Source organism: Myripristis murdjan, chromosome 5 (genome assembly GCF_902150065.1).
Source record: "Myripristis murdjan chromosome 5, fMyrMur1.1, whole genome shotgun sequence".
Taxonomy (NCBI): Eukaryota; Metazoa; Chordata; class Actinopteri; order Holocentriformes; family Holocentridae; genus Myripristis; species Myripristis murdjan.
In genome coordinates this window covers 16,136,422-16,153,002 of record NC_043984.1, presented here as the reverse complement: position 1 = coordinate 16,153,002, position 16,581 = coordinate 16,136,422, and the positions used below count along the sequence as shown (strand labels likewise).

At 41.5% G+C, this 16,581-nt stretch overlaps 2 protein-coding genes across 2 annotated transcripts in view; one reads left to right on the top strand and one right to left on the bottom strand.

Annotated features, from left to right (window-relative positions):
• The first annotated feature begins 1,114 nt into the window (after nt 1-1,114).
• LOC115359527 (PAK4-inhibitor inka2-like) lies at nt 1,115-3,656 on the top strand. Its single transcript, XM_030052063.1, has 2 exons — nt 1,115-1,306; nt 2,608-3,656. Exons 1-2 carry the CDS (start codon nt 1,304-1,306, stop codon nt 3,535-3,537), a joined length of 933 nt encoding a protein of 310 aa, XP_029907923.1. The 5' UTR covers nt 1,115-1,303; the 3' UTR covers nt 3,538-3,656.
• A 1,491-nt stretch (nt 3,657-5,147) lies between these two features.
• Nucleotides 5,148-16,581, bottom strand: part of uba7 (ubiquitin-like modifier activating enzyme 7) — a 42,954-nt gene continuing 31,520 nt past the window's right edge. Inside the window, exons 22-24 of the mRNA XM_030052694.1 lie at nt 8,420-8,521; nt 7,121-7,212; nt 5,148-5,945 (exon numbers count right to left, since the gene is read on the bottom strand). Coding sequence (XP_029908554.1) covers nt 5,813-5,945; nt 7,121-7,212; nt 8,420-8,521 — 327 coding nt within the window. The 3' untranslated portion in view covers nt 5,148-5,812. The remainder of the gene's footprint in view (nt 5,946-7,120; nt 7,213-8,419; nt 8,522-16,581) is intronic.

Below are 16,581 nucleotides of genomic sequence, written 5' to 3'. Positions count from 1 at the left end.
AAAAAGAGGGGATCTGAATTTTTCAAAAAAGACAATATGAATGACACATGGCTGACTTACAACACATCACACACACATCATCATCATCATCATCATTATCATCGGCACCCAAAGAGGTGAGGGGTGGATTTAAAATAAGATAAGATAAGATAAGATATTCCTTTATTAGTCCTACAGTGGGGAAATTTCCAGTATTACAGCAGCAAAGTGGATAGCAAAATATGAAGCATAATAAATAAATAGTAACAAGCCACATATACACTATAAACAAGGAATATAGAACAATTTAAACAATTTAAGGTGAAAGGTGAAGGTGAACAATTTAAGGTGAAAATCAGCCCTACAGCCACAACATTCACACGTGAGTCTCCCAAATGGTTTGCTCATCTGCAAATAAAATGACAAGTTAACACCAGCCAGATGCCATATTTACATTGCAAAACACTCATTAAGAAAACAATGTCGTCAACAGACTGTCTGCGTTGGCACAACACAGCACAAAGAACCAGCAGACCATGGATCCCTATAAAAGAGTGTGAAAAGATTTGCCCTGAGGCCTGAAGTGTTGTGAGCTTTTAGGGGCTTTCCACGAGGTGGCGACAAGGAAACACCAGTCTAACCTGTGAAAAGTTAATCTAATGCGACGGACAGCAAACCCAGCAGCCCATTACAGCTGATAGAAAAACTGTATTGAGAAGAAAACATGTTGCAACTATTCATCGTGAAAAGATTTATCCTGCCTATTAACGCCATGATAAAAAAAAAGGTCTTCTGAGAAATTAATCACTTAAAACGAGTTTCAGTATATCACTGGATATTGAGTATTTATGACTGATCTTAATAAACTATTTTGGAAAAGTTGGTTAGGGCAATTTGGTTTAATATGTCTTTATAAGGTCAGTGCTTTACGATGGCCTGCTACAGTGCACCAACACTACAGTAGAGAGCCGCTGTAATAAAACAGCTTGCAGGTGTCTAATTTCAGGACGCTTCCTATTGGTTGATTTTGCGATGCGCTGCGCTGATTTGCTGCGGAGAAAAGCTCAGCATCGCTAAAGCAGCTGTCAGGCCCGCTGCTCATGCAGAAGAGCTGCAGGGCTCAGAGCAAGGGGACGGGGCCCATCACCTCTGAAAAGTTGTGAATATCCCGCCGCAGATAATGCTAACACCAATGCAAAGGTGAATATAGTTACTGCAGTTTAGGAAGTGTAATAACGGACGACCGAAGCACATGCCAGTTTCTTTCCAGGAAAAAAAAAAACATTAACCGAATCTTCGCATTCACCAGAGACCCCCAGGAGTAATGGTAAGTTTATTTTTATTTTTGTACTTCAATATATTTGAGAAGCTTCGTGAGTTTATTGTTTAAGGCACTGTGCGCCTATCATTGCCACTTAATGACTGTAACGAAATAGATCATTCCGCTGCTTTTTTTTTTTTTTTTTTTTTTTTTTTTTTTTACGCCAAACAACCATTGCTGCAGCCGTGGTTGTAGCTGCTGTGTGCTTCTTTCTCTGGAACTGGGGTTTTTGGAGTCCTTGGAAATGTTGGAAGTTCTTATGACGCTGGTGTGCTTATTATTAAACTGAACTGTTCAGACCAATACAATATATAATACATATAATGCATATAATGATACACCTCAGTGAATCACATCTCTCTGTTGCTGTGTGGGGCAAGCCAAAAAGACAGGGCATTGTGAACTGTGCATACTGACTTGTGAGTGTGTCTCAGATTAGTCTCCCTAAGGGGCCAAATGCTCCAGCACCCACAGCTGTGATAACATCAGCGCATTTCAACTTACAACTCCACGCTGAAGGCTTGCAGGCCAAAGTTTAACAAATATGCTGTAATAATCTTGGGAATCTGAAAAAGTGTTGCAAGTCAAAGTAAAACATTGCATTCAAGTTGATAGCTTTCTATAGAGTTTATTACTGGAATGGTCACTAAAAGTGTGATTTTGTATTTTATTGTTATCAAGATTGAGTAGTGTCGTAAATGATGGCATACACATAAAGTAGATATCATGTATTTCACTTTATAGATACTTTAAAATAGAATGATTTGTATGATTCATAATTAGTCAAGCCTGGTGTGATTCATAATTAGTGATACGGTGATCACCCATTGTGTAATTCCAAATTGGTACTGTCATGTCCGGCTTCTTCGGCCAATCCCATAACATCCTGTGGTTTAGGGGAATCCAGAGAGGATATGTGCTGCTGCACTCCTCTAAGATTCTGCTCGACTTTGTTCAAACTTCCTCTCTAGCTTTAGGAAGCGGGAAGAGTTTCCCTGTTTTAAATGTGCATCCTGTTCTTTAAACTGCGAGCTTCTTCATGAGTCCCCCTCTCCATAAAGCTGCTCTGAGGTTTGTCAGGAATGTCAGGCTTGGAATATGTACAAACTTCAGCGTGATCTCAGCTTGTAAAAATCTGGAAAGTAACATGGGGAACTCTTCAGTGCTCCCTTAGAGGAGTGCTATGATTTTCTTTTTTTTAACTCTATGTTGTGTTAAATTGTGTTTTGTTATGTTGTGTATGTTACAGTTTTAATATTTGGTTCATGCCTGACTGTATCTCTAACTCTTTCTCTGTCATCATGCAGCTGTGTCTGGGGCATTCTAACGACTGCCTCCGAGACCACATGCAGTACATGAGGAGATCCCTGCAAGACATGAAGCAGATAAGCAGACCGAGGCCACTGAGTGAACCGTGTGCTCGCTCCCTTGCCATGACACAGCTCTGCCAGCACAAAGTGCAGCAAGCGCGGCTCACACGTCTACGTATTTCTGAGGCCAGTGAAGCCAGCACCTACGACTCTGCCTGCTGCCTGGCCAGCCCCCTGGAGGAGGAGGAAGACGAGCAAGGCCATGAACGGCTGGCACAGGGTTCCCCCAGCAGTGAAAAGAGTTTGGACTTTGACTCAGGGTACTCCGAGGCCTCTTGGCAGGACGAGGGTGTGGTGCTTAGGAGAACCAGGAATGTGCGAGTCTCCTCTTCTGCCTGCCTCCGCACCAACAGGGGACCTTCTGGGCGTATTCGGCCCAAATCCACCTCGGACGCTTGTCTGGAGCGCTGGACCTCATTTGAGGCCAGTGACCCAGAGGACTGGACAACATCACTGCTGAGCCGCAGCAGGAACAGACAACCCCTGGTTCTGGGGGACAACAGCTTTGCTGATTTGATAAAGAACTGGATGGACCTTCCTGAATGTCCTGAACCAGCAGAACTGAAGCCCAGTGCAGGCCGGCGCCTTGCCAAGGACCTTTTGGTCAACATGCGCAGGAAACTGGCAGGGATGTCAAAAAGTGTAGAGGTGAGGCCAAGGCCAGCAGACTCCATAAAGGTCAGCAGGGTTGCAGAGGCTTCCAAACGCATGTCCTGTCCTGTGGGTTTCCAGGTTCTGAAACCGTTCTTTCACCAGTCACACACAGGCCTGCACGAAATGGACACTGACTTCTATCGGTTCACAGCACTCATGAAGACAGGCAGCCGACAACCTATCATATGCAATGACATCATTGGATACATCTGAGAGATGCTGTAAGCACGGACTGACCTTTTTCCCACAAATTTATGTAAAGCAGTTCTAATTTCATTGGCTTGTGTGTCCACAATGTTAATGCTGTTGCAATAAAAGTTTTTGTATTTAAATGAATGTCTGAGGCTTCTGCTTAAATTTGGACTGTGGTAACAGCCATAAAAATTAAACCATTCAAATGACATTTTGTTTTTGTGGATAATCACAAATGTTAAAGCTTCATCATCAAGTTCTTCAGATGTGGTGCTGCAGGAATAGGAATGTCTACCTGCCAGTATTATCACTGAAATGTTTTGGGTCATCTTTGAGCTCAATCAATCAGCTGTTTAGAATGACTACTGTTTTTATAAAATTGTTAAAAAAGCAATGTTAGAGAAAGGGCATCAGTGTTTCAGTTCAGTACTGCTTAATAAGGTTGCACAACAGATACAATATATTCCCTGAAGCTGTACCATCTGTAAATTAAATTCAACAGGTTTTTTCCCCTTTGAATAGTGCATGCCAGTAGATCTAAATGTCAGGTTGGGTGTAGTCATCTTTGTCGAGAATGCATGTAAACGGAACGATTGAAAAGTTCCTAGTGCTGCTTCTGTGCTCGTCCCAAGAGGGAAGTGAAGTCTAAAATCAGAACATAGACTGTTAATGTGGTTAGTGTGGTTCCTCACAAAAAAGTTACTGGATTGTTCAAACAGACCTCGATCAAAAATTACATCATTTAATAACCGAGTAAACAGAAATTTCTAAGTTAGTGGATTGAGCATTTTAAAATCCATGAGGTGATGTTAACTGAGGATTTTGCATGACTGGTCCAAATACAACCAGCATCAACTGACTGAGATCTTAAAGAGATGTCAGTATGTTAATTTGAGAGTCCAAAGTGAAGTGAAGTTGTGGTCTCTGAGAAACAGGGTGGAACAGACATGAAAGCCATCTGATGACAGATGAAGGCCATATTGATGATGCCTGCTTCTGCACACCAATGAGCTCATGCCTGCAAGGATCCTTCGGGGAGGGATGAGGGACATGTGTGTGTGTTTGGAGTGGGATTTGGAAAGACAGCTGCGTCCAGATGGCAACAGCACCCCAAATCATCACAACACTGTGCCTACTGTACCGACTGCCTGTTCTCCCTGCACCCCCACGTCATCATGCCCAGCCTGACCTGAATTAGAGCATGAAACTGGTCCAGAACTGAAGCGGTTGTGCCAGCTCTTCTAATCCATATGCATTGGCAGACGTCGTTACAACTTCTTAGCCTGACTTCCCAAAAGCACGGACGACCTATATGAAGATCACTAGGAAAGTTTGCAAACAGAGCTGAAGCATCTGTCACATCTAGCAAAGGGGGAAAAATACTGAAGTCTTTATGGTTTGTCAAGGAAAGAAATGGCTCTTTGTTCAGAACTGGGCAATAATACACTACACACATCACGATATTAGAACCTACAATAGTTCAAGTTAATTTATCCAGCTTTTCCATTTTATAAACTGATAAATTAATTTCTTTTGTCATATAGTTAAATAATAAGTCTGAGGAATAGGATGTGCATTTTTGCACATTTTCTATATTTATATCTAGGGTTGAGAGGTGCTGTGCATTCACATGGTGATGCTGGGAAAGGTGGTGTGAACAGGCTAGGCAGTGTGAACCAGGATGGTGCTCACACGTAGTAGAGAGTGGATCACAGCTCTTTACAAGACATTTGGCAGCACAGCAATGGATATTAGACAATTAAAATACAGACAGTACAATACAGACAATACCAGTTGTAATGCAATGTAATTTTTAATTTCTGGCAGGTGGGAAAAGGTAAACAACATCTCATTTCATCAGTGAAATGATTTATAAGTAAGCTAGCTACAGCTGACTAGCTCTGGAGAAGATGATTTAGACACTAAGGTTGAGCTCCATTAACTGTAAGTCCCCATGAAATCAATTCATATTATTTTTACTTTCTGGAACAGTCTTTAATGGTGACCTCATGCTACACCAGAAATTTCAGCGTATAAAGCCTTCAAAACATTTGAAAAAAAATCATCCATCACATCACATAAAACTGTGTTATTTCCTCTTACTGATATCTTTTGAACGATGTCCGGCCCTAATATCCTATTATAACAAGGAAATACATAAAATCAAGGAAGGAAGATATATATATATATTTTTTCTTGATCTGATATTCCAGGAATACAAGGTTAGTTTTGTCAGGTTGAAGCAGCCCCATGGGATTTTTTCTGGGCATTTTTTAGAAATCTCCCATCGATGACATCACCAGGGTAGGTACCGAATAGGTGGGACTATCTCACAGTCTTCATCTTCAGCAAATGAGGGAAACATCTCCAGCATCTGCTTTTGTTGAGGAATCTCTGCCTTGGTTACCGACCTCACCACATCAGACACACTGGGGGGAAAAACACACCATATCTTTGGCAAACACATTTAATTAAGGAAAATAAAATGTGAGGAAAAGTAATAGATAACACTACTATCAGACTCAGTGACAGGTAGGCTGCACAAGTAATTTGTTTGGTGTCCCTCCAAAGATGGTAGTCCTCAAGTTCTATATTACTACTCCTGCCACAATAAAACACTGTGAAACAACTGTTGTGTTTTCAGAAACCGTTTTTACATATTTGGCAGCATCAATCCAGGGGCCACCATCTTTGTACAAGTGGTGCACGGGCATTCAAAGAAAGTCCAAAAGGACATTTCAGGTTATTTGTGTTTTTCCTCTGCACAGGCCCAATACAGGAAGCACAACTGCTCAGGATGTGACTACTGAAGAGTCATGTGGGAGCTGCTGTCCAAATGGCCTGACCCACTCCCTGTTACCCCCTGCCAATATGGCATCATTTAACCTGAACACCAACAGCAACTCCCAGAGACTTTTAGTGTCAGAAAAGAGTCCAGAAAGACACAACCAGTCTCTAGATGAACGGTAAGGAGATGAGGGGCGAAAGGGATCAGAGCAAGTTTAGAGAAAATAATGAATAATCATAGTCAGTGGAGAAAACAAAACATCAGCAAAACATCAGCAACAGGCTACCCTGATTTGTTACAATCGTGCCTTTGCTTGTAGAATCAAAACATCCTCTGAAGATCTGCTGTATATTCTGACTGGTGAGTCACTCCAAACACCCTTGGGGTCATAAAATGTTGCTGTAATGTACTGCAATTTTAACCAGGGGACAAGCCCAAACAGCACGGCTTGTTGGACGCGGAGCGAAATAATTTTCCAGCTATTTTAACCCTTTGTGCTCTTGTCCTCAGCAAACAGGGAAACATGAGGAGAAGCAGCCCAAAGTCTCAATCAGCAGTGTTCGCTGAAGCATGTGAATGTGTCAACAGGTGCTCTCCTCATGGACTCAGAGGAAACACCTCATCCTGCCATTAGCCTCTAAACAAACAAAGGGAGGCTGCTAATTGTGATTGTTAATGTGTGCATGGGTGCGTGCGTCTGTCCATGCACACTCATGCTTGTTTTGTGCACAGCCATTTTCTCACCTGAATAGTTTTCTCAAACACAGACATTGTGAAAAAAGAAATTGAATTGTATCTTTGTTCGACTATACATACCTCTGTTTAAGCCTCTCCTTATGATCACTGTTAACATCGTACAAGAGAGCAGTCTTGTAAAAGAGACTGGTGACCTCCAAGCCATATTTTTCCTGCACAAAAAAGAAAGAGCGCAAATCAAACACATTGTGTTGCTACTGTTTTCTCTTCACAAAGGCTTGCATAAAATCTGCAGCAAACAAAACACTTAAAAAAAGCATAAAAGAGATGATAGGAGATGGACTATTGTGTGCATGCATTATGCAGAGGTGATTTCTACACAGACTGCAGTCAGCAGAGGTAATGTCTGAGGTTGGCAAGCAGCAGTTTAAGAAGTGCTGCAGTGTCTCTGCAAACAAACAACTGGATCCTGGACAATTAAAGGTAAAAAGAAACCTGGAACAAAGCTGACACTTGCCGATTTCTGCTCCCTTGCCTTGCCTCCAGCAAAATAAATAAACCAAAATTTTGCAAGAAGGTGCATGCATAAAACACAGCCACAGCCTTACATGGGCTATACAGACAGTGTCCTAACAAGGAAAAGTGTTATGTGTGTATGTGTGCATGCATGCAAATACAAGTGTACATGTATATACACAAAAAGAGAGATTTAAGCTGTTAAAATATCCACATTTTATGCCTATTCCAAATTTGTTTCAGAATAATTTCACCCATCGATGCATAGAAATCACTTGATCGTATACTCTCTAGCTTTAAAATAAAATGCTTTAAGTGCTTTAAGAAATAAGTCTTAAGCCATAATGAATAACTTGGAAGGTAAATGACATGCATAATGAACTCATGCAGAGGTAAATAACAAAAATGAGAGAGTGACTGATCATCATGGGTGGAAATCTGCCAAAGTGAAATTACAAATCATTGTCCTGCTTCTCTATATCCTTTATTTACTAACTGTGGATTAGATTTGTGCAAATTTACCTGTAATACTTCAAATCTCCAAAAGTATTAGAGAGGGTTAACTGAATTCAGCTTCGGTGTGTTTTCCCTTTAAAGGACCATTAGCTAGATTAGCCAGTTTCTAAACAGCTGTGTGAATCAGAAAAGATTTCCGAATTTGAATGAAGAGAAACCCGGTTAACACAGCTAGATTTCTGCTAAAGAAACTCTATTGATGAATGTGAAGAGAGTTGTGAAAGTGCCCAGCGGTCTTGAACAATGGGAACTGTGTGCACTGGATGAAACTGAACTGAAAAATTATTCATGGCCAGGGCCAAAAAAAATAAGGACTCAGTAATCCTGTTTTCATTCATTTCTATGTGTAGTTTGTGTTTCCTTGCAAAATGGCGAGTGAGGCTGCACCTTGATATACTGGAGCAGATCTCCCAAGGTCATTTCCTGCTGACCGTCACGTCTGCTCTCAACCAGGAAGTCATCCCACAGGCTGTACTCTTTTCCTGCAACCTGTTGACAGACACAATACACACACACACACACACACACACACACACACAATGTTGACAGATAAAGTAGATAGAAGGCACTTGCTATGAGAGATGGGCAGCAAATGTTCATTTGATCACTAGCTCCATAACAACAGTTATGGACACTCACAGACAGAGCGACTGCACTTTTCACCATAGTGTTGGAAGGCAGCTGAGACCGATCAGCAGCCCTTTAGAAAGCTGGAGGCCAAAACACTTGAGGTCAAGAAGGTGCTTCCTCTGGGATGAGATAAATCTCTTGCTCTGCTTCAATCCATATTTCATTTCAATTCCTCTCCAGAAAGTAACCTTATTTCTGAACACATGACCATCCTGCAGGAATAATTTGGCTGGCCGCGCATAGTGTCAAAGTAATGTTGGAGAAGATGAGTACAACCTGAGAAAAGAGTTGAAGAATGTGGCTAATAAAACCTGCAACTCTGCGAAAATAAATGTGCAGCTTGGGGCTGTGAAATAACAACATAGGAATTTTTCCAGACACCTTGCCAGACTGCACACCACCTAGCTGCAGTTACAAGCAGTTTGAGTCTTCAACTCTAAATCCAACCCTCAGGCTCGAATCGTGGACAAGTGGATGACGGTGGAAATATATGCATGGGTGTTCTTTAACATGCAGAGCTGGTCCACATTTCAAGCCCTACTGTCTCTTCTGCTGCTGTTTTTGTAGGCATCAGTGATCCAAATATTCAATAGAGACGTGTTATTTTCCATGAACAGCTGATGCACACTAAATCAACCAGCAAGCAACAGACATGTAATCAAAAAGGTGTCTCTGCTGATATCAGTAACACAGGTTTTTCCAAGACTGGATGACAGGACCATCATGATAAGAGGGTCTGCAAGAATATAAAAGGCACTTAACAAACAAATAATGATATAGATACCTCTACAAATAGTTGGCACATTCCTCATTCTTGCCCTTAGGCTCAATGTCACCCTACAACTTTGTTGCTTTAGACCCCCTGGATCTCATGAGATCAGATTTTGGGACTGATGACCCTGCAGAGGATTAGCTTCCTCTAAATCACTGCTCCTTTAGGCTCTACATCTCATCACTAAACACAAAGACAGAATGCAGAGTCCTAAAACCCAGACTGATCCATTTAAACCTCTGCACAAATAAACAATGTCGCTGGTCAAATATGGCACTAATGGAGCATCACATGACACCGTTGTGTTTACCATACACATCATAATCCACACGTGTAGTGGGGAAGGTACACCACCTGACCAGAAATAGGATCAGGATTCCTCACATGCAGAAAACACATCAACATATGTCATAGTCAGACAGCCTTGCTTGCACAGGCTCTGTCTAGTGAGAGGAGCTGTGACAGATCAAAACTTGGCCTGAGATGTGAATACCAAAACTCCTGCTAAACCTGGGTCCAATTATCTCTGCTCCAGCAGCCAAGGAGAACAGTCCGACTACCCCACACTACTCCCACCGCTTATAGGGCTCGGGGTTATGGAGACACATTGAAGGCATACTTCTCATCAAGTCTTACTGCTTGTCTAGGTCCCCTGTCCCAGTTCCCAGACAATGCACGTCTTGTCTGCAAGATGCACGTCTTACTTCAGGCCATACTCGCTTCATTTTTGTTTGCACAACGTGAATTATCAGCACAGGCTCATACTTTCAGACCAGAACAGAAACAAGAGCTTGAAATACACATGCAGCACAAAAAAGCATTATTTGAAATAATCAAGTGCATCAAGTGCATAGAAACAACAGTAAAAAGACATTTGTGTCATTGTTTGAGTATAAAATGGGCTGCTTTTAGCATCTTTTCCATAAAGTGGTCCCAGGCCTCTGTTTTTCAGTTGGGGCTTTTGTGTGTGGATGTAGATTTTACACAATGTGAACCAGGCAGGCTAGCTATTTTTACTCGCTCCCCTCCCTTCCTCTCTCTGTCATATCTGTCGCACGGCTCCAGCAGGAACCTAAAGCCAATCAACTACGCCATCAGCCTGTATGTAGACCAGAGTGACATCATCTGTCCACTGCTATAGCAGGACAGAAAAATAAGCAAGAATGTGGGAACTGAACGAGCTGCTGGAAACAATTACAAAGCTTTTGAAGTCCCCCGCATCCCCAACTATCATTTTGTTATGGAACTTCCATAATAGAAAACCAAAATGTTCCTGCAAAAACTGTTACCTCTGTAAAAAGAGGATAAACATAAACCCGTGTTTCTTTTTCCCTCAGTACTAAATCTGAGCAAATAACTACTGTGGAAACCCTCACAAACAAGTTTTATTTAACGCCAGTGTGCAATTTAGTGTAGGGATGCAGCATTGTGGGTTTAATGCAGGTGCAAAACAGGTTAAGCATTTCAGACAGGCCTGTCTCAAGATAATTTATGTTTTTTTTAAACAAAAGACCATGTCAATTTTACTCTGTTGTTAATTTGTACTGATACACTCTAAGAACAAAAGGTGACACAAATGTCAATTTCACAATCAGCCAAATACTGACAGGAAAAATAATATTGGACTGATATTGATGATTTTTTTTCCCTTAAATGCTTTTTAAAACTGATATCCTGTATATAATGTGGACAAAACTTAACCCCGATTTTTTATATATATATTTTTTAACTTAAACCTTTAACAACTCTGGGGACATTAAAAAAAATCTACATTTCTATATTTCTAGTAGCACTGCTCCAGACACTACCCAATTAACAATCAATACAATCAACAGAATTTTTTGTCCTGATAATAATATCAATGTAGCACACAATCAGTGCAATCAATCAATGCTAAGGTTGCCATGAGGTTAGAGAAGATACCTTCTGTGTCCTAACGTGCTCCTTGTGGTTTGGGTGTCTGTTCTGGGAATGGCAGGTTGTGATTTTTTTACTTGTCTCATGCCAAATACTGTGGAAAAGGCACCAAGCCAGGATTTATTAGGCAGTAGGCGTGAAAAATAGATTGGTTACACGTAAAAACCTGTGAAATGAACAGCTGCCTAAAACCAGAAAACAGAAACACCCCTCTAGTCATTCTGGCTTAAAGTAATTTTATTTATTTAGCTACTTAACATTGAGTGTGCTATTCATAATTACCAGGCTGGTCTCACTCCCAACGAGTCAAATGCAGCCACTTGGGCTGGAGTGCTACAGGTGTCAGAGGTTAGACACTGAAAGCAGCCTTGGATGTCCGAATTTGACGCTCAGGGACACAGACTGTGTGAAGTGTGTTCTCTTTAGTCAGGAAGGCATTTTTCAAATATGTTGATCAAACAGTTTCGCTAAGTGTTGTCAGCCCGCATCTAACCATAGTGCTAACCTTTAGGGCAAATGTTGCTTCCTGCCTAAACCTGATCGAGTCCACAGGGTCCGTGTCCTTGAGCATCAAATTTGGACACCCAGGACTGCTTTCAGCATGTAACCTCTGACGCCTTAGGCTCCTGCCCCAGCAGCTGTATTTGATAGTCAGGAGTGAAACGTGTTGTAAAAGCTATACTGCCTCATAGTAGTCTGTCTGGACGTGCGGCAGGGATGGGAATCAAGACCAAGAAACCAAAGATCCTGCAGAATGAGGCTGTGTTTGACGTAGGAAGATGAGGACAAACTGCCCCTTCATGGTGGAACACAGAAGTGGTGCACATACAAGTTTTTATTCCGTCTACTCTGTTGTTGGAGGACAGCCAAAACTCTCATCTGCTGCTCTCATATCATTGTATGCATTACAAATGGGGCTCTGAACTTCCCTTTAAACATACTGTAAAACAACGGGGCTTGACCACAAAGGAACAAGCGGTTACAACTACATGCTACAGATTAGTTTCCGTTCCGGACCTCTAACCTTTGGACGTTGCAACTGTTGGTTCAGTCATAAGGATTGCTAGCGTTGCTAACAAGCCACTTTTGGAATGCATGTTAATTTACAAACTTCTTTCCAAACAAAAGGTTCAGTCATCATCATTTCATCTCCCCCCTTACACTCTCTTGTATTTCAATGAAAGCAACATTTAGAATGCTGGACTATCTTTTATATACTTTATATTATAAGATCACAGTCAATTTGATTCCTCAGTTTCAAAATAGGCCGATGCATCTGAGCCCTCTTTCTTTTGCACCACTGCGACGTGGTCTTGTGTGCATGTCAAGTTAAAAAGGTGTCTCTCTCTGTCTAACCTGTCTCCGCACAGAGCTAAAGTTCCCCATCACTGACCGGTAGCCAACATGTATTTTAGCCTGCTTCCTCTTGTTGACAGGAAGCTGGACGGTCAGACTATCCTGATCTTCCTGGAATAACATGGGCTTAGCCAATAGTAGCTTCCAGGAAAAAATAAGCCATCTACCAAAAAATAGCCCTGATTATCAAAAGGGGACATGCACACACACACGCCAAAGTAGTCACTTTTTACCCCGAGGCAGCTTGACAAATGGAACTGAGTTTCATACTTTCTTCTGGATTAGTGTCTCCTTCTTGAGCATTCATCTACTATCTTCTTGCCTACAAGGTATTTAGTTAGAACAGAAAGATGTCATCATTTCACACCAATTTCCACCTACCTGCACTGACTAGCTCTGAGCTTTAAGAGATGACTAGGCTAATTGCTTTTAGGTCTACTGTAATCTGTTTCTGCCTTCTGGCAGTATCACAAACCTTCATCTCCTATATCCTATACCTTAACCCCCGCACCCTCCACCCACCCACCCCCACACACACCCATCCCATGATAAACACAAGTTTTTTAAGCCTTACTGTCAGGGCCTGGGCTGATGAAGGAACCTCCCGGAAGACATTTGGGAATTCAAGTGAATATCATTCACTGACATATTTCACTTTGAACTACTGGAATTCACTCTGACTTGCTGAAATATGATCCTGAAATATGATCTGTTTTATAGGTACAGAGGTTGTTGTATTTCATTTATGTTGTCTTTGATGTTGTATTTTATAACTGTGAAGCAACATTTGACCACACAAAATGTGATATATAAAGTCTAACGCATCCATCTGCGTAAACTTTATATAAAGTTAAGTTGAAAGTTCTCTTTCAACATGTGTCATCCTGGTATTTTCTCTTAATTTGGGCTTTTAACTTCACTCTTCACTCATTTTGTTTTTTTTATTGTTGCTATTCTCTGTTTACAGATTTCAAATGTTCTAAAAAGTACTTTAGAAATGCAGTTTGTCCCTATAAGATAGTTAACAAGTATTCATCATCACAAGCTTTGATAAACAGCACACACTCCAATGATAACAAGGACTACTGACTGATGGAGACCAAAAATAGACGCCTCTCACGGCAGATATAAATGTTAACTGAACACACACATGGGGCGTTGAGAGGGCATGGGAATGCAGCGGAGCAGGGGAAGTTTGGCCTTTGAGCCCAGTGTCCTGCATCCCTGGCTGATAAGGAGGGAGCCCTGCTCTGATTCCCTGCACGGGCCCTTTTGCACAGGTCACTGTAGCCGGGGTGTGAGGGAGCAATCTTGCCCTTTAAGACAATGGAGCATTTTTGGAGTCAGGAAGCTGGGATCGGAGGGTGAACCTTGATAATTCCCTCTCCCTTCAATTACATGACAAGAAATGGCTTTTTCACACTCCTTCCTCAGCTAAATAATCTGGCCAGAATCCCAACAGTGGAAACATTTTTATAGCCCACAGTGGCTAGAGGGCTGTTTCTTCAAAGGCAGCCCAGTTCCTTTGGAGGGCCTCAAAGTGGGCTTTAGGGGAGGCAGATGGAGCCGGATCTGTGTGGTCTTTCACATCGCATTTTGATCTTAATTCCTTGGCTTCGACTTCTCTTTCTTTATGTAGACAAAGCTGGTAATGTTTCATTTCCTGGTTTAGTTCTATACTGAGCTTTAAAGCAACGTTTATTAACTGACAAACATTTGGCAATGCCTTGCAGAGCAGTCTGTTGCACATACAGTGCAGCGCAACAGATGCAGGCATGCACCCTGACTAGTTATTTTGAATTGGTGGAAAGAAAAATGTGGATAAGACACACAAATCAGTCTCTTTAGAGCAGTTCATGTGTGTGATTTATTTTTCAGTTTTGGACCTTTAACCCTATCACTGTAACATGACTGTGTCAGTCAGATGGTTTTACAGAACAGGCGTCACAACAGACAGGTGTTTCCAACCGAATTTACATTATATAAAGTCTTAGACAACATTTTGATAACATAGGAAAGAATAATCTCACAGTGGAGAGTAACACCAAACCCAGGAAATACCTTTCGTCTTTCAGCTGACCACTGCATTGACTAGCAACATAAGTGGACAATCAATTTCCTCTTGCCCCTATTGACTACATCATTGCAGTATTAAAAAGCCTCCACTGACGTCACAGAGCCAGTGGTGATATGTCAGTGATGCAGCCAATAACCTCTCCACATCAATCACAGCCCATGGCTGTAAATGGTCAGCAAGGTCATCAGATTGCTTCTGGAAATTATAGCGTATCCCTTTTAATGTGTGTGGGTGTGTGTGTGTGTGTGTGTGACCAGTAATAACACAGGCATGCCTGATATTTTCTAATTTGGACACGATGTCCAGTACAAAGCGAGCTGTGATAAGCATGCCACAGAGTGATGCATCGACAGTTGTGCATTGCTATGCTGCAGCTGCTAATGAAGCACTGAAAAAATGTTAAATGCCCAACAAATGACATAAGGGACAACAGCGAATAAATCACCATCTCCTCTTACTGTGCAGTGAAAGCCAAGGAGGAAAACATGGAGCTGCTTGTTTGATAATATTTGGAAGTAGACAGACTGGTAGTTGGAGCTTCAGCAGTGATTCAGTACCAAACAATGTTCCATATCTCAATAAAATTTCCCTTGGCACTGCATCTCTGTGTGCAAAGTCTGCCCGGCATGCTTTGGCTGTGCAGCTCAAAAGTTATTTTTGATGTCTAGTTTATATCACTAATCTTGACTCTCTCGTTCTTAGATTTGAGACAAATCTGTTCATGTTCTTATATTTCGACTAAACCGCCCAAGAGAGTTCTGTTTTGGGGTGGATTTACCCTTTAACCCATAACCCTAACCCATAGTAACTGGTCAAAAAGCAATAAGCTTACAACTTCTGAGATATTTTTATTCATGTTCAAACTATTTAAACTTTTTTTTTTTTTTTTTTTTTTTTTACAGAGACAGCAGCACTGCCATGCAAATTGTGCTCTTGCCTTTATTGGAAATGTCATCTGCTACCTGATCACTATTGATCAGGGTTCTCTTTGGGCTGGTATGTAAAGACAGATGGCTCGGCATAAAGCCCTCCCTCCCCAACTGCTCAACCTCGTCTACTGCACCTCCCAAAGAGCCAGAGTGACTTTGAAGAGCCAAGTCTTACATACTGCATATGCGAGACATATTTAAAGGAATACTTCTGAGCATTTTTGCTTTTAGTTTATTTATTAGTATTATTTTATTTATTTATTAATTGTTCTGCGCTGAATTAAGACAGTTTCAAAGTTGCTGTAATGTTAATTTTTTCAGTTTGACGCTAGATAAATGACCTCCATACATTTCAAGTCTTTATGCTAAACTAACATGAAATGCTACCCATATGAACCGAACCACTGGACGTGCAGAGGTAAAAATGGTATTGTGGGGCACCCCAGTAGTTCACTGGATAAGAGTGTGTACCATGTGCTGAAGCTGAGTCCTGATCGCAGCATCCTGGGCTCAAATCCAACCCCAGGCCCTTTGCTGCATGTCATCCCCTCTCTCTCCCCTGCCTTTCCTGTCTCTCTCTACTGTGACTGTCAAATAAAGCAGAAATGCCAAAAAAAAAAAAAAAAAAGGTATTGAACATCATGTTTCAGTTTGGGTAAGTTGGAAAAGAGTATTTTGCCCAAAACACTGGTGCATTCCTTTAAAGGTGGTAAAGATGCTTATGATTTTAGATTATCCTACACAAGTAGTTTAAACTGATTTTAGGAACCAGAATAGAGCAGAGTTCTTTGCATGCACTTCTCAACAGGGTGCCGAGTTTGACACACAGTCTAAAAGCAGCCTGTTCCTTTGGAAAGGCCTCCATTGA